This window comes from Euleptes europaea, chromosome 4, assembly GCF_029931775.1.
Source record: "Euleptes europaea isolate rEulEur1 chromosome 4, rEulEur1.hap1, whole genome shotgun sequence".
Taxonomy (NCBI): domain Eukaryota; kingdom Metazoa; phylum Chordata; class Lepidosauria; order Squamata; family Sphaerodactylidae; genus Euleptes; species Euleptes europaea.
In genome coordinates, this window is record NC_079315.1 from 6034968 (window position 1) to 6049730 (window position 14763).

The 14763-nt window shown below is 42.4% G+C and overlaps 1 protein-coding gene across 1 annotated transcript in view; it reads left to right on the forward strand.

The window, feature by feature from the left end:
• LOC130476415 (ovostatin-like) overlaps nucleotides 1-14763 on the forward strand; it is a 65219-nt gene that overhangs the window by 29290 nt on the left and 21166 nt on the right. The window contains exons 16-21 of the mRNA XM_056848351.1: nucleotides 1942-2112; nucleotides 2891-3020; nucleotides 7615-7714; nucleotides 8548-8776; nucleotides 9892-10018; nucleotides 12151-12242. Of these exons, the coding sequence (XP_056704329.1) occupies nucleotides 1942-2112; nucleotides 2891-3020; nucleotides 7615-7714; nucleotides 8548-8776; nucleotides 9892-10018; nucleotides 12151-12242 (849 nt within the window). The remainder of the gene's footprint in view (nucleotides 1-1941; nucleotides 2113-2890; nucleotides 3021-7614; nucleotides 7715-8547; nucleotides 8777-9891; nucleotides 10019-12150; nucleotides 12243-14763) is intronic.

Genomic DNA, 14763 nt, shown 5'->3' on the forward strand with positions numbered 1-14763 from the left:
AGAAGAGCTTCAAATTAAAGATTGGTTTATGTATTATAAATTAAGGGATATATTCAACAAAGATAATAAGACGGGCTTTAATCAAACTAAATCCAAATTTGAGATTATATTAACTAAGGGAAATGACGGATTTATAAACTATTGATAGAAATGAATCTAGAACAGGAAAAGATTAAACCAGTGATGGTGAAATGGATGAGGGAACTAGGTTATAATATAGATTTGGAAATATGGGAAAATTTGTGGAAGAAGGAATTTAAATTTACTATTACTAACGAAATAAGAGAAAATTTATATAAAATGTTCTACAGATGGTATATGACTCCAGTACTATTAAGTAAAATGAAAAAAGAGGAGGAGGGTTTTTGTTGGAAGTGCGGAACTGAGATAGGTACATTTATACATGTTTGGTGGTTTTGCAAAAAAATCAAGAGATTTTGGTGATTAGGTTTAAAAGAAACTAACGATTTGATTAAGTCAAATATAAAAAAAGATCCTGCCTTTTGCTTATTGGGTATTCCCGATAAGAATATAGATTATGCTGACAGAGTCATATGCCAATACAGTTTTGCCACGGCTAGGATTACAATTGCTAAGAAATGGAAGCAAATAAATAAACCTTCAATCAAAGAGTGGAGAGAAAAGCTTTGGATGTATATGCGGATGGCCAAAATTACAGACTTTTTACATGGTAAAGATATGGATGAATTTAAACAAATATGGTCAAAGGCCGCCGCATATTGGGATAAATTGACAAAAACGGATTTTAAAGGTATAGTTAATGAATTATAGCTTTATGTGTTTTTGTAAACAATGATTATAAAAATAAGTTTTTATATACTGTCATAACACCTCTCCGGAAGTCCAAAGGTGGAGGGCACTGAGGTAGGTGGTAGAGGTTTGGGTACTATATACTTTTTAAAAGATAGTAAACAATGTATTAGTAATAGATGTAACAGTGCTCTATATATGTTTTTGTATGTTATATGTTTTATTTTTATTTTTTTGTTTAATTTTGTGTTTAATTATAAAAGCAATAAAAAAATTTTTTTAAAAAAAGAACGTCTTGTAAGTAGACAAGGCTTTGTTTTTCTTTTTAATTTTTCTCTGGCACCAGGCCGGGGTAGGGGGGCGGGGAACATACCTACAGCAAAGAGAAGTCTATGCAGTGATGTGGGTGACATCACTTCCGACATGTACTGGAAGTGACATCATCCCATTGCCAATGAAATAGGGACACTAGTATTTGGGCAAAATTCTATGGTAGAAGTCATTTTTTACCATAGAGTTTAGCCAAATACCATGTTACCAGTGACATGATGAGGTCATTCCTGGTGCACCCCACATGTGGCATTGCTGGTAATGCCGGTGGCGCACCGGCCTCTTGTGACTGAGTGAAAGGAGAGGGTCTGGCATCAGCAGCAGCAACAGAGGCAGCACCCAGCTTTGGTGGCAGCCGCAGGAGGACACCTGACCCTGACGGCGCTGCAGCCAAGTCCACAGGACCCAACAGAGTGGGAGAGGACGGGGCAGAGGTGCCTTCGCTTCCGTACCCCACTGCTGCGACTGGCTCCCCCTGCCACAGTGCCGCCACCTCAGAGGCTGGTGAGGAGAAGGAGCGATTGTGGGGCCCTGTGTAGGCGCCATGATTAAGATTGCGAGGGGGATTAACCCCCTCGTCCATTTTCAGTACTTTTTAGATTTTTCTGCAATTCTGGAGGGGTCTCCCAAGTTTGCAGGAAAACCTCCTTTTCCCCTGGTCCGGATCCACGGATTTAGGTATCCCCAGATGGAGCCAAGTTGAGAATTAGATGTACTGATTCTCCAACTTCCTTTAAAAATGATGCCTATCCTGTATCTCGCTTGCAGTGAATTGCTGCTGCTGTGAGACCTGATTCTATTTCTCTCTGAGGCCTAAATGCGTTCTCCCTTTCTCACCAGGTGTACAGCCAGCGTCCTTATCGGTATTCTTATGGTTATTATTTTCGGGGTGTGGACCTGGAAGATTATCATGAAGAGCCATGCATTGAGCTGAAAAATGCCTTTTTTAAAGGCTTGTACTATTTGCCTGTGAATGTTACTGATGATGGGAACGTCTACGATATTGTGAAGGTATCTTGGTTTCTATTTGGGACCCAGCATTGCCGCTTTTATGAAGTCAATAAGTCATTTATCAGCAGTCGCCGCAGCAAGAGGGAAAACAAAATCAGTATGCAGAAAGGCATGGATTATTTGCTGTGTGGCAAATTTTACCTTAATTTCTTTCATACGTCACTGGACAGTGGGTCTCCACTCGTAGGATATCTTGTGGACTGTGAAATATGGAAGAAAGCCAGCTTTGAGTGCATCCGGTACAGGCATTCAGATGATCTTCAGAAATGTCTTCATCATTTTCTGAATGATGGTGATGTAGTGGCTAAGAGTGGCAGACTCTAATCTGGAGAACCGGGTTTGATTCCCCACTCCTCCACATGAGAGGCAAACTCTAATCTGGAGAACCGGGTTCAGTTCCCCACTCCTCCACATGAAGCCTGCTGGGTGACCTTGGGCCAGTCACAGTTCTCGACGAACTCTCTCAGCCCCACCTACCTCACAGGGTGTCTGTTGTGGGGAAGGGAAGGTGGTTTGCACATGCTAATGGCTATGCAAACAGGAACGAAGGAGCAGGCGAATGGGGGGCTGGAATTTCTCCTTTTGCATCGGGACCGTGAACAGGCATTTTTAAAGTCACATTTTAAAAAAGAGCTTTGAGCGAGCATCAAAATTGGCCATGCAAAAACAGCCACAGGTATTTCTAGAGCAACGTAGCACTCCCCCCACCCCAATGTCCAGGCATGTGGCGTCTCCTTGCTCCAACAGAAACCAAGTAACTTTGTCTATCCATTTTAAGGACCTGGGTCTCAAGGTTTTCACCAGCTCCACACTGCGGAAGCCTGTTGTGTGTCAAAGCGATTTGGAGTGCAAGAAGATTTCCTCAGATTACGATAGTGGCGGCGGTCATATTTCTTCTAAGATTCAACGTAAGTAGCATCAAATGTGTTAAAAAGTAAGTGATGGCCTGTCCATTGCTAGTCAGCCCTGTTGGGTATATCAAATGCAATGCCTTGCTGGACATTCCTTTCCAAAAGAAGCAAGCTTTGGCAACATAGCTAACCATCTGAAAGGACCAAACAATCAAGTCTCGGCCCATTGAAAGACAATAAATTATAATTCAGCCTCTGGTCTGGCAGTCAAGTTTGTTAAAAATAACTCTATGTCCGCTTGTCCATATTTGTTTGATTATTGACTATCAGTCCAGTATAATTTTCTATGCTAGTGTTTAAAAGCATTAAACAGAGATCAACGTGAATGATGCAAAAAAAAAAAAAAATCTACAAAGGAAGGCAAAGGTGGTTATTTGACTCTCTTTCTGACCTGACAGACCATGGAACATTTGTCAGGTGGTATGTTCTGAAGAATGGAAGAGGCAGGATTAAGAAACTGTCTAGGGTTCATCAGTCATGTTTATTTGAAGGGTTTGGTTTGTTTCAGCATTAATGACTCACATGCCCAGTGTTCAAACAAGAAGAAGAAGAGACGAAGAGATGGTTTTTATATGCCGATTTTTCTCTACCTTTTTAAGGAGAATCAGACTGGCTTACAATCACCTTCCCTTCCCCTCCCCACAACAGACGCCCCGCGAGTTAGGTGGGGCTGAGAGAGCTCTAAGAGAACTGTGACTAGCCCAAGGTCAGCCAGTTGGCTTCATGTGGAGGGGTGGGATGGGCCTTCCTCTTTGGCCAAAGTTCACTTCCAATATGCCAAAGCAGTGACACCAACCTGATCAACCCAGGCTCCTGCTCATTCCTCATGATTTCCCTTCAATTATACTCAGTGGGGATCCAAAGAGACTGGCAAGAGAAACCGACAGGGAATAAAAACAAATGGCAAAAGCAAAAATGAATGAGAAACGAGGGCCTTTTATGCAGGAATGTTCTACCGGGCTTAAACCCTGCTGACTGCTTCGGGGATTCCTTTTGATTGTGCATGTCTTTCCCGCTTGACAGAGGTCACCTCGCTCTCCCCACGTGTTTTGCCCGTGATTTCCGGATGCTGTTTTAGCCAGAATCTGGAAAACGTGGGCAAAACGTGCGGGGAGAGCCAGGCGACCTCTGACGGGCGGGAAAGGCATGCGTAATCACTGAATCAGTCAGCAGGGATGACCACAGGGAAAAGTCCCTGCACAAAAGGCCTAGATTACCGTAATTAAAAACAGCGAAATTTGAAAGAGTCTCTACTCGCTTGAATGCTCCGCCATCACCTGAGCCAAAGAGCAGTTTTAGTAAAATTCTATGTTCCCAATAGGATCTGCCCTTGTGGCTCTCGCAGTATAGGTGCAATAAGTCACTTGGGTTTTTTTCCATTGTTCGTCATTTGAGGTTGATAGACAGAGACTGTGTCGCAGCCCGTGGCAATAATTGGCTTGAGCATATGGTTTTCCTCTGGATCTAAATAATAAAAAGCATTCCTTGGGACCTAATGCAGTAATGTGGGGTAAACGTTATGCCACTTATAGCTGTTTTGAAATAACTACACGGCTACAAGGTTAAAGGCACTTCATGCTGCCTGCTTGATAGTTAAGTCTGAAAAGTCGGCATTTGCTTATCTGAGGTGCTTTTCCAGGCATAGAATGGAAGGTCATCTCTGTTTTGGGGTTTTTTCGTCTCTGCTCTAAGATACAGTGTAAAGGACGGAATTATGCCACTGTCGGACGGAATTATGCCGCTGTCCGATAAGACAGTGCAGCAGTACAATAAACCTTGTACTGGGGATTTTGCACTTGTAAACCTGGTGACTTAATATTTTCCCCATAGATGAGTGAAAATGATACTGCCATGGATCCTGATTTGGATCCATGACAGAGGCCTGAAGATTCCTGACTCAGCTCAGATAACCACTGATCTGAGAGGATATAAGGAAGCCTCAAACGGCCAAAAGGCGGGAGGACTGGTAGAGGACAGCTGAATGCTGTCTGGCTGCTAGATCTCCTGGACATCCTCCTAAGATGTTAAACTAGGAAAGCAGAGAGTTGATGGAAGTTGGCTGACGCTGACCGACCTCACTCCCTATACTTGTCTCTTGCGTGAGACACATGAAGTGAGTTACAGAGAGGGCAGCAAGTCTGTCTGGCCATAACTCATTTCCATTATATTTTATTATTTCATGTCTTGCGTGATATGAAACTATACCATTTCACAGGTTCTTTGTGAGAATGGGAAAGACTCTCTTTGAGAGGGATTCATTTCAAGATGACCTGCTAAGGCTGGATATCTGAAATGATTGCTGATAGACTATTCCATATAATGGAGGCTCTTTTGAAACACTATTTGGAAACACTGACATCTCATTAATTCTAGTAAGGAGTTGATGGGTTTTCACTGAATGATCTAAATAGTCTGACTTTTCTTGAGAAACATGGAAGTTGTAAAACCTAAACTACAGAACTGGTCCATACAGTTCTTAGAACCAGAAACAGGGAAGAAAGGAGTCAGAGGCTCCCCCAACATCATAGGGGAGGCTTCTGTACTCAGAATAAGAGGCAAGAGATGTTCCTGGGGGAAAAGGAGAATCTCTTTTCTCTGTAATGAAGCTTAAGGCACATATGAAATGCTTACATAAAACATATACAAAATCTATTAGGCCTATTCATGGAGACTCTTAGTTCAGGAAACATATTCACTGAAATTGACAAGCTAGAGAATAGCTGAGTCTTCCATATAAACACTAATACAGCCTTAAGCTTGCACATAATAAATAATATATAAGCTCTGCATTGCTGACTGTTAAGAGATACACATACCATCAGCATGTATGAAGCATTCCTGATCTTGAAAGTGATCAGACATCTATAAACATAGAATGATTTAAATATAAAGATCATAGTATCTTATCCTCTGCACACTGCATTGGGTAAAGATACTACACTTAGCTGTAATAATTGACTATAGCTCAAATAGCTCTAATTTCAGCTTTCTCTGATAAATAGACTTCAGAACAGTATTTCAATGAACCTAAACTGGCATGAAATACTCAATGAGCTTTGGACTATAATTCTTAAATAAACTAAGAACCAGAGAATCAAAGATATGGTAAAGACATAGAAGCATGGGAAAAGTCTATGTCCTTACAGAAAAGGTTTGCAATATCCTAAATATCAGCTATGCATATGAGCTGGAGAGGTTTTAGAAATAATATAAGGTTGTATTTAATTCACTATAACTTATAGTTTATATTTCAGGTACTTTGGATAAAGAAGCTTTTTGCTATAACAGATCTTTTTCCCATTATGTTTAACCATATCTTCTCTCTGTGAAATTAATCAAGTTTTTACAAGATTCTGTAACTGTAGTATTCTGAATGAATCTAGAGATACTAGTTAGAATCTCATAAAGAGAAATGTATTAAAGGTTTAAGGTTAGGAAACCTTACATAGAGAAATTGCTTATAAAGATTGTATGAAACTGCTTGCATATGTTAACATAACTGAACATGTTAAAGAATCATAATGTTTGTACTTTATGACATGTTTTGAGAATATGTATTCACATGCATATATATTTTATGTGAAATAAATGTTATTTAAAGGAAGTCCCTTGTTCATAAATTTTCTGGCACTTCTCAATAGAAAGCCTACAGTCCTTGTAGGAATTATCATTGACTTCTGGCTGTGAGGTCTCGCTGAATAGATAACTCCATTTCTCAGTAAATGGTACATTCTAGGAGTGTAGACCCCTTAACGCCACAAGCCGTGACAACTGGTTGAGTCATTTGATAATGGAAAGAAGGCACTCACCCTTCCTGACACTTTTTAAAATGACAAATAAGTTGGAGATGGTAAAGAATGCAAAATTTATATATATAGGCTGCCTATTTTAACGGATAAGGGGAATATATTATTGCGCTTTATTGTGGTTCTGCTTATGACCTATTGGTCATTCGAGCAGAATCATTCAAGAATCGAAAGGGTCTCTACAGTGCAAACAGAGGGAGACTGCCCACTCCCCAACCCCCCATGCTGGTCAACATTTTGCTTGTTGAATTATATGGGCGAAAAAATGGAGAATAGAAGAAGTACCAACATTACATGAATGGCACCAGAAAGTTATGGAGTTGGCCAAGATAGCCAAGTTAAATAAATATATAAAACTAGCTGGATTTCCGACTTTGATACAGACTGGAAAGTATGGTCAATGTATATATAAATCAGTATTTTAGGGATAGAAAAATGACCTTCGGTTTAAGAATCTAAACTTATTAAATTGTAGACTAAGATAAAAATAACTGAATGACTATTAAAGTAAAAACAGATAAAATCAAAATTATTCACAAAAGAAATAGTATATATAATGTTCTGTTCTGTATGAGGAGTGTTGGAAGTCGGTTTCTGTATTTTGTGTTTCACTTTTTCTTTTTTTTTAACTTTCTTTTTTTTGGTATACGATGTCCTTTTGTATATCTTGATATATTCTGTAGTAGTATTTTGTATACTTCAATAACATTATTTTTAAAAAAGCATTTTACTTGTTGAACCCCTTCCTCTGTTTTCACTCTGTTTTTTTGCTTTTTGTTTCCCAGGAGTAGAGTCTATGGGTTACAGTGGTTCTGCTGGCAGCCACCTGGATACCGTGAGACAGTTCTTTCCTGAAACCTGGATGTGGAGTGCGGTCTCTGTCGAGTGAGTCTTTTTTTCCTTTTCCTTTTGGCCGTTTTCTAGGATCCAGCTGAAAGAACCTGGTCTTCCATTGGTCCCTAACAGCTGCTCTTCCTGTTAGGAACCTTTTCTCAGTTTACCCAGAAGCCCATTTCTGGGTCAGTCGCTCAACATTTCCAGTTTGCTTAATTCATTTTGAGCTTCTTCCTAGAAACTTGGGAATTGAACAGCTAGTTTAAGATATTGGAGCCTGTGGCTAGTACAAGAAGTTCATGTTGGCAAGAGTTGAAGGCAGCAGGAAAAAGGGAGTCCCAACAAGAGATGGACCCAACAAGGGAGCCGCGGCCCTCAGTTTGCAAGACCTGAGCAAGGCTGTTAAAGATAGGACGTTTTGGAGGACACTGATTCATAGGGTAGCCATGAGTCGGAAGTGAATTGATGGCACTTAACACACACACACAGTCTGGCGATCAATTGTAATTCCAGGAAATATCCAGGACCTACCTGGAGGTGGGCAACCCTATAAAGAATAGATGTTAGAAAGGCAGACATAAATCAAATGAGAGACACTGTCCTTCAGTGTTACTCCTCTGAAGATGCCTGCCACAGCTGCTGGCGAAACATCAGGAAAGAAAATACCAAGACCAAGGTTACACAGCCCGGATAACCTACAAGAACCAATAAATCAAATGGTTCCTTTGTAAATGTTAATTAGTCTGTCCTGTTTGTAAATGTTTTGGGGGTCAGCTCTGCCCTTTTGCATTCTGATTCCTTGATACCTCGGTTGGTTAAGAGGGCAGAGAGACTCTCGTATTCCAGCAACGTGGCTGATAAATGTTCCTTGTTCTGTGTCCCAGTTCTAGTGGGAAGGCCAGTCTCTTATACACCGTACCAGACACGATCACGGAATGGGAAGCCAATGTGTTTTGTATGGAAGACCACGCTGGGTTTGGCGTCTCCAAGCCAGCGTACCTGACAGCTTTCCAGCCATTCTTTGTTGAACCAACCCTACCCTATTCTGTTGTTCGAAAGGAAAACTTCATTCTTAGAGCGAACACTTTCAATTACTTGAACCAGTGCACAGAGGTAAAGTAGTTCTTTCTGTCTCTAGCTCCCAGGCCCTGGAGGACCCAGGGTCAAAAGCCCACGCTTTAGGGTTGTCAACTCGAAGCTGGGAAATTCCCAGAGATTTTGGGGGTGGAGCCAGAGAAGGGCGTGGTTTGCAGAGAGGAGGGACCCCAGCAGGGAATAATGCCATAGAGTCCACCCTCCAAAGCAGCCATTTTTTCCAGGAGAACTGGTTTCTGTCATCTGGAGATGTAGGGTTGCCAGCCCTGGGTTGGGAAATACCTGGAGATTTTGGGGGGTGGAGCCTGTGGAGAGACTTAAGCAGAGTATAATGCCATAGATTTCACCCTCCAAAACAGCCCTTTTCTCCAGGGGAACTGATCTCCTTCATCTGGAGATCAATTGCAATAGCGAGAGTTCCCCAGGAGATCAGTTGCCTACCTGAAGGTTGGCAAGCCTGCCACTCTGCCATGAAAAAGAGATGTGTTACATTATCATTGCAAAGAAGCAGCCGTGTTAGTTTGTCCTTGAAACATAAAGCAAAACATATTTGGAAATAAATGTTGTTAGTCTGTAAGGTGTTTCTGGATTTTTATTTAATACCCTTGTGAGTCCAATAATGTCAAGGAGTTGATTCTGGTTAAGAATGCATTGGTCTTTTATGCAAGGCTGTTTCACTCGCCGTCACCCCTCTGACAACTTCGGGTCTTCGCGTTACATATTACGCATGCCGTTTCCGACTGTCAGAGGTCGCCTCCCCCTTCCCCTGTCTTTTCCTGCCTTTTGTCCGCGTTTTCAAAGTCAAGATAAAACAGGTCTCTGAAAACACGGGGGAAATGCCGGGGGAGAGCAAGGCGACCTCTGACAGCATACATAATCAACAGCCATGCATAAAAGACCATTATTACTGACCTTTCTGTGTTGGGAAGGATCAGAAGTCAATAGTATAGAACACATTTTGAGCAGAAAATGAAGTGTTTGGCTAATCTGTGGCATTCAGTGATCTTGGGTACCATGACAGGGATTTGCTGTCAGTACTAACTTAAAGTGTCGGTCACATATAGTCACTCATTTTACGTATGTCTGTCTTCATGTATTTATACATACCTATCCTCCTTGATCCTTCCTCTCAGGTGAGGGCTACATTGGAAGAGTCCCAGGATTACAAAGCAGAAAATCTGTCTCCAGAAAACACCTTCACGAGGATATGTGCAAATGAAAGAAAGACCCATACTTGGAGAATTCAACCTCAAAAACTGGGTAATATTCTCTGTTCTTCTCTTAATACACTTTGCCATTTTTGACTACCTTTGGTCTGGCTTTTTTTCCAAATTATATCTCCACTCAAAAATAAGTAGTCTAATACAAGTTATTTCACATGAAGCTGCCTTATACTGAATCAGACTCTTGGTCCATCAAAGTCAATACTGTCTACTCAGACGGGAAGCGGCTCTCCGGGGTCTCAGGCAGGGGTCTTTCACATCACCTACTTGCCTGGTCCTTTTAACTGGAGATGCTGGGGATCGAACCTGGGACCTTCTGCATGCCAAGCATATGCTCTATTGTTGAGCCACAGCCCCTCTCCATGGCTCTCCAGGGTCTCAGGCAGAGGCCTTTCATATCACTTACTTGCCTAGTCCCTTTAACTGGAGATGCTGGGGATTGAACCTGGGACTTTCTGCATGCCAAGTAGATGCTCTATTGTTGAGCCACCGCCCCTCTCCATGGCTCTCCAGGGTCTCAGGCAGAGGTCTTTCACATCACCTACTTGCCTAGTCCCTTTAACTGAAGATGCCAGGGATTTGACCTGACCTGGGACCTTCTGCATGCCAAGCAGATGCTCTACCACTGAGACATGGCTTACAGTTACCTTCCCTTCCCCACAACAGTCACCTTCTGAGGCAGGTGGGGCTGAGAGAGTTCAGAGAGAACTGTGACTGGCCCAAGGTCACCCAGCAGGCTTCAAGTGGAGGAGCAGGGAATCGAACCCGGCTCTCCAGCTTAGAGTCCTGTGCTTTTAACCGCTACATCACGCTGTCTCTTATTTAAAGGCTGAGAAAGTTTTAACCAAAATGAATTGTTTTATACAAATGGCCAAAGGGAATTGCTGGAAGGGAATCCAACTTTCTCAAGGCAATTGTAAAACAAGAGGAAACCTCTTTCTCTCTCATCAGTTTATCTGAAACTCCACTTCATCCAAATTAGAGATATGTGGGATTTGTCTTCCCAGAGGTAGCAAAAATAAGTTTCTAGTGGCACCTTAAAGACTAAGTTCTTGCAGACTAGATCTCACGTCAGATGCATTGCAGTATATCTGAAGATTTGGGCTCTAAGCTATGACAGTGTATGCTAGCATTGTAAAAGGGTAATTTTGAAGGTGTCGGTAGACTCCTGTTCGTTTTTTTACTTATCCCGTTACCCCTTTACTGGCGCGCTCTAAATTATGTGTACACACATGAACGCATGAAGCTGCCTTCTACTGAACCAGACCTTCAGTCCATCAAAGTCAATATTGTCTACTCAGACTGGCAGCAGTTCTCCAGGGTCTCAGGCAGAGGTCTTTCACATCACCTACTTGCCTGGTCCCTTTAACTGGAGGTGCCGGGGATTGAACCTGGGACTTTATGCATGCTGAGCAGATGCTCTACCACTGAGGCATGGCCACTCTAAAGAAGTTTCAGACAGTTTCCAGAGACTCGCCATGAATTCTACATAAGGTGACTGAGCAGAGAAGGATCTCTAGTTTTCAAATAACCAGGCTGACGTTATGTATTACCAGAGGATGCAAAATATCGGTCCAGTCTAGCACAAGTTGTCCCATTGGTTTTCAGTGGGCAAAGTTAAAAACACGGCAGAATGTCTCCATTTGGCGCCAATGGAACTCACCAGTGCTTCTCTTTGGCTGGATTGCACTCCGTGTGATGGAGTTGAATTTCCCCCAATGCCGTTTATAACCAGACATTGTTTGTCTTTGATTATAGAATCATAGAGTTGGAAGGTACCACAAGGGTCATCTAGTCCACCCCCCTGCACAATGCAGGAATTTCACAATTACCTCCCCCACACACACCCAGTGAACCCTACTCCATGCCCAGAAGATGGCCAAGATGCCCTCCCTCTCATGAACTGCCTCAGGTCATAGAATCAGCCTTGCTGACAGATGGCCATCTAGCCTCTGCTTAAAAACCTCCAGGGAAGGAGAGCTCACCACCTCCCGAGGAAGCCTGTTCCACTGAGGAACCGCTCTGTTAGAAAAACCATTAGTTTAATAATCAAGTGTAAGTAAGTGATAGTCTACTCAACAGCTGGTTGTTTTGCGTCCATGTCCCACACACACCCTATACAGTCAGAATCTGGAAATAAATTGGGGCGTGTACGGGCTTGCCTTTCAGGTACAGTGAATGTCACGATTACTGCCGAGGCCAAACCGGGTGAGCAGAGCGTGGGACGGAAGGACACGGTAATCCGACCTCTGCTGGTTGAGGTAAGCATGAAGATCTACCTGTCTGTGAAAGGCAAGAGAATCAAGACATCTGCGAGAGGTTAAATGCTGTGTTATGCCTTTAGTATGGTGCTTTAGAATGAAACCAGTCCGTACGAAGGGGCAATATGTTCCCCATCAGACTTTGTGATTGCCCTCTGAATCACCACACTGATTGAACCTCTCGGTAAAAATATCCACCATCAGGAAGAGCAAAAATGTTGTGTGTTTCTGTTAAGAGCTGCCTATTGCCTTTTGGAAAATAACTTTGAGGGTCCACATCAGAACATATGGGGAAATGGTTCCCTGACGTATAGGGGCTTCTGCAGAGAGGAAGAGATACTTGTGAGGCAGGAGGGAAATGCGCTTGTGGAGGAAGCGGCCAGAGCATATAATGATGGTTACAGGTATGGATGGCTTTAAAAGGGGATTAGACAGATTAGTGGAGGAGAGGTCCATCAATGGCTACTTGGCATGATGACTGAAGGGAGCCAGCAAAAAAAAGGGGGGGGACTTAACCCCAAAAACTCTGGAACTAAGTACCCTAAGGTCAAAAAGCCACCTAAAACATGGGGCTAAATTGATACGAATGGTCTAATGAATATTATATAATGACTCTAATACTGACCACATGAACAAAACTAACTTATATACAGCCCTGTTGAAGCCGCTATATATCTGTTATAAATATAAAGAACAAATCAACACACACATACTGACGCGGAAGCCAAGCGGATTAGCAGTCTTGTCTAGGATACCCATCAGAAAGTCCACGGCCACATAGAAAAAGTGTAGTTTATTTGTACAGTGCAGAAATATATACAGATACTCCTTTCACACTCTCTGCTCATAACATCCCGCATAGAACTGCGGTTTCACTTCAATATATACACCTGGTGGACGCAGCCACCAATCATAGTAAATACCCAATCACCCTGGCATTGCTACTGCATTGCATCAGCCACCTGGCTATAGCTGGATCAGGTCAGCTTTCTCTAGCTCCCCAGGCTGATTACTTTCCAGGCTGATTACATCATCCTTAGATCCCTCTGATCTATCCTGCCCTGTCAAACTAAACTGACAGACTTGTAATCTTGACACTCCTTCTCAAGGATTTCAGATTAGTTTGATTAGTTTCATGAATCTATTGCAATCCACAATTTTTGTAAATAGATCTGCCACATTACCAGCACTGGCACACTTTACAATATATACCAAGCCTTTGTTCACAGCTTCAAGTACATTGACATTCTTATATGTTTACTTCTGCCTTTAAAGTTTTGCTCAGTCGCAAGTTGTAGCGCTGATTGACTGTCAGTATACACCTTTACTGGTAATTGTACAGACACATTGAGTTCCTTCATGAGATAAACAAACCATTCCACCTGGTTTATACATTCACTCACAGCACTATATTCTGCTTCACATGAACTCATGGCTGCAAATGACTGTTTTACAGATTTCCAATGTATGGGTGCTTCACCAAAATACAACACATACCCGGTCGTTGATTTTGCGTTCCCCTGATCTGCCCATGATGCATCTGCATAAGCAGTCAGTTCCCCATTACATGCATTCAAGCATAACTGTTTGTTCACAGATCCCTTCAGGTATCTGAGTACACGCTTAGCTGCTTTCCAGTCACTCTGCTTTGGCGACATATTTTTCCTACTCAGGCAATGCACCGCCTAATATATGTCTGGGCGAGTCCAACAAGCAAAATATAACAAACTTCCTATCAGGGACTGATAGAGATTTGTCACACTCTTCTTGTTCTTGAGACTCTTCACATAAATAACCTGTGACCATTGGGGTTTTAGCTGCATGAGCATCAAGCATGCTAAACCTTTCCAGCAACTGTTTTATTTTTTCTGTTTGAGACAAGTAAAAAACACCTTTACTGTCTCTGTTTATTTTTACCCCAGGAATCACATCCAGGTGCAGCCAATTTACAAACTGCCACCTGTTAGATTAGAGTGAGAAACCTTGAGCTATTGGCATTCTTCCATTTCAGCCTTCCTTGCTCTGAACCACAATAGCTTTTCTCTTTCATTGTCAGCTACTATTCTTTCATAGCTGCCAGGTTCACCATCATCCATATTGTAAACATGATCACAATAATCAAAACCATACCTTGATGGAGGTATTCCTTTATTACTTCTGTCTGACCATCTGACCACTGTGCCACTAGACTCCCCTCCTTCTGGAGTCTCAACCTTTACTGTTTCCCTGCTTGCAACAACTTCAGGAAAAGCACTTTCATCTGCCTCTGGCTGTCCATTAGCCGGCAATAAAACTTCTTCAGAAACCTTGTCTCCAGCTTCTGCCAGCACAACAGCAGTGTAAGATCCATTCACTGACTGTCTCTTTGGTTGCTTTTTCCTGGCCAACTGGGGACAATTTCTTTTCAAATGTTGTGAGGACCCACAAAGAAAACACTTTCTGACGAACATCGCGCATTCCTCCTCTTGCTTGTAGCTCCTACTCTTCCGGTCTCCCTCACGTGCTGGCGTCTGAGCCATCT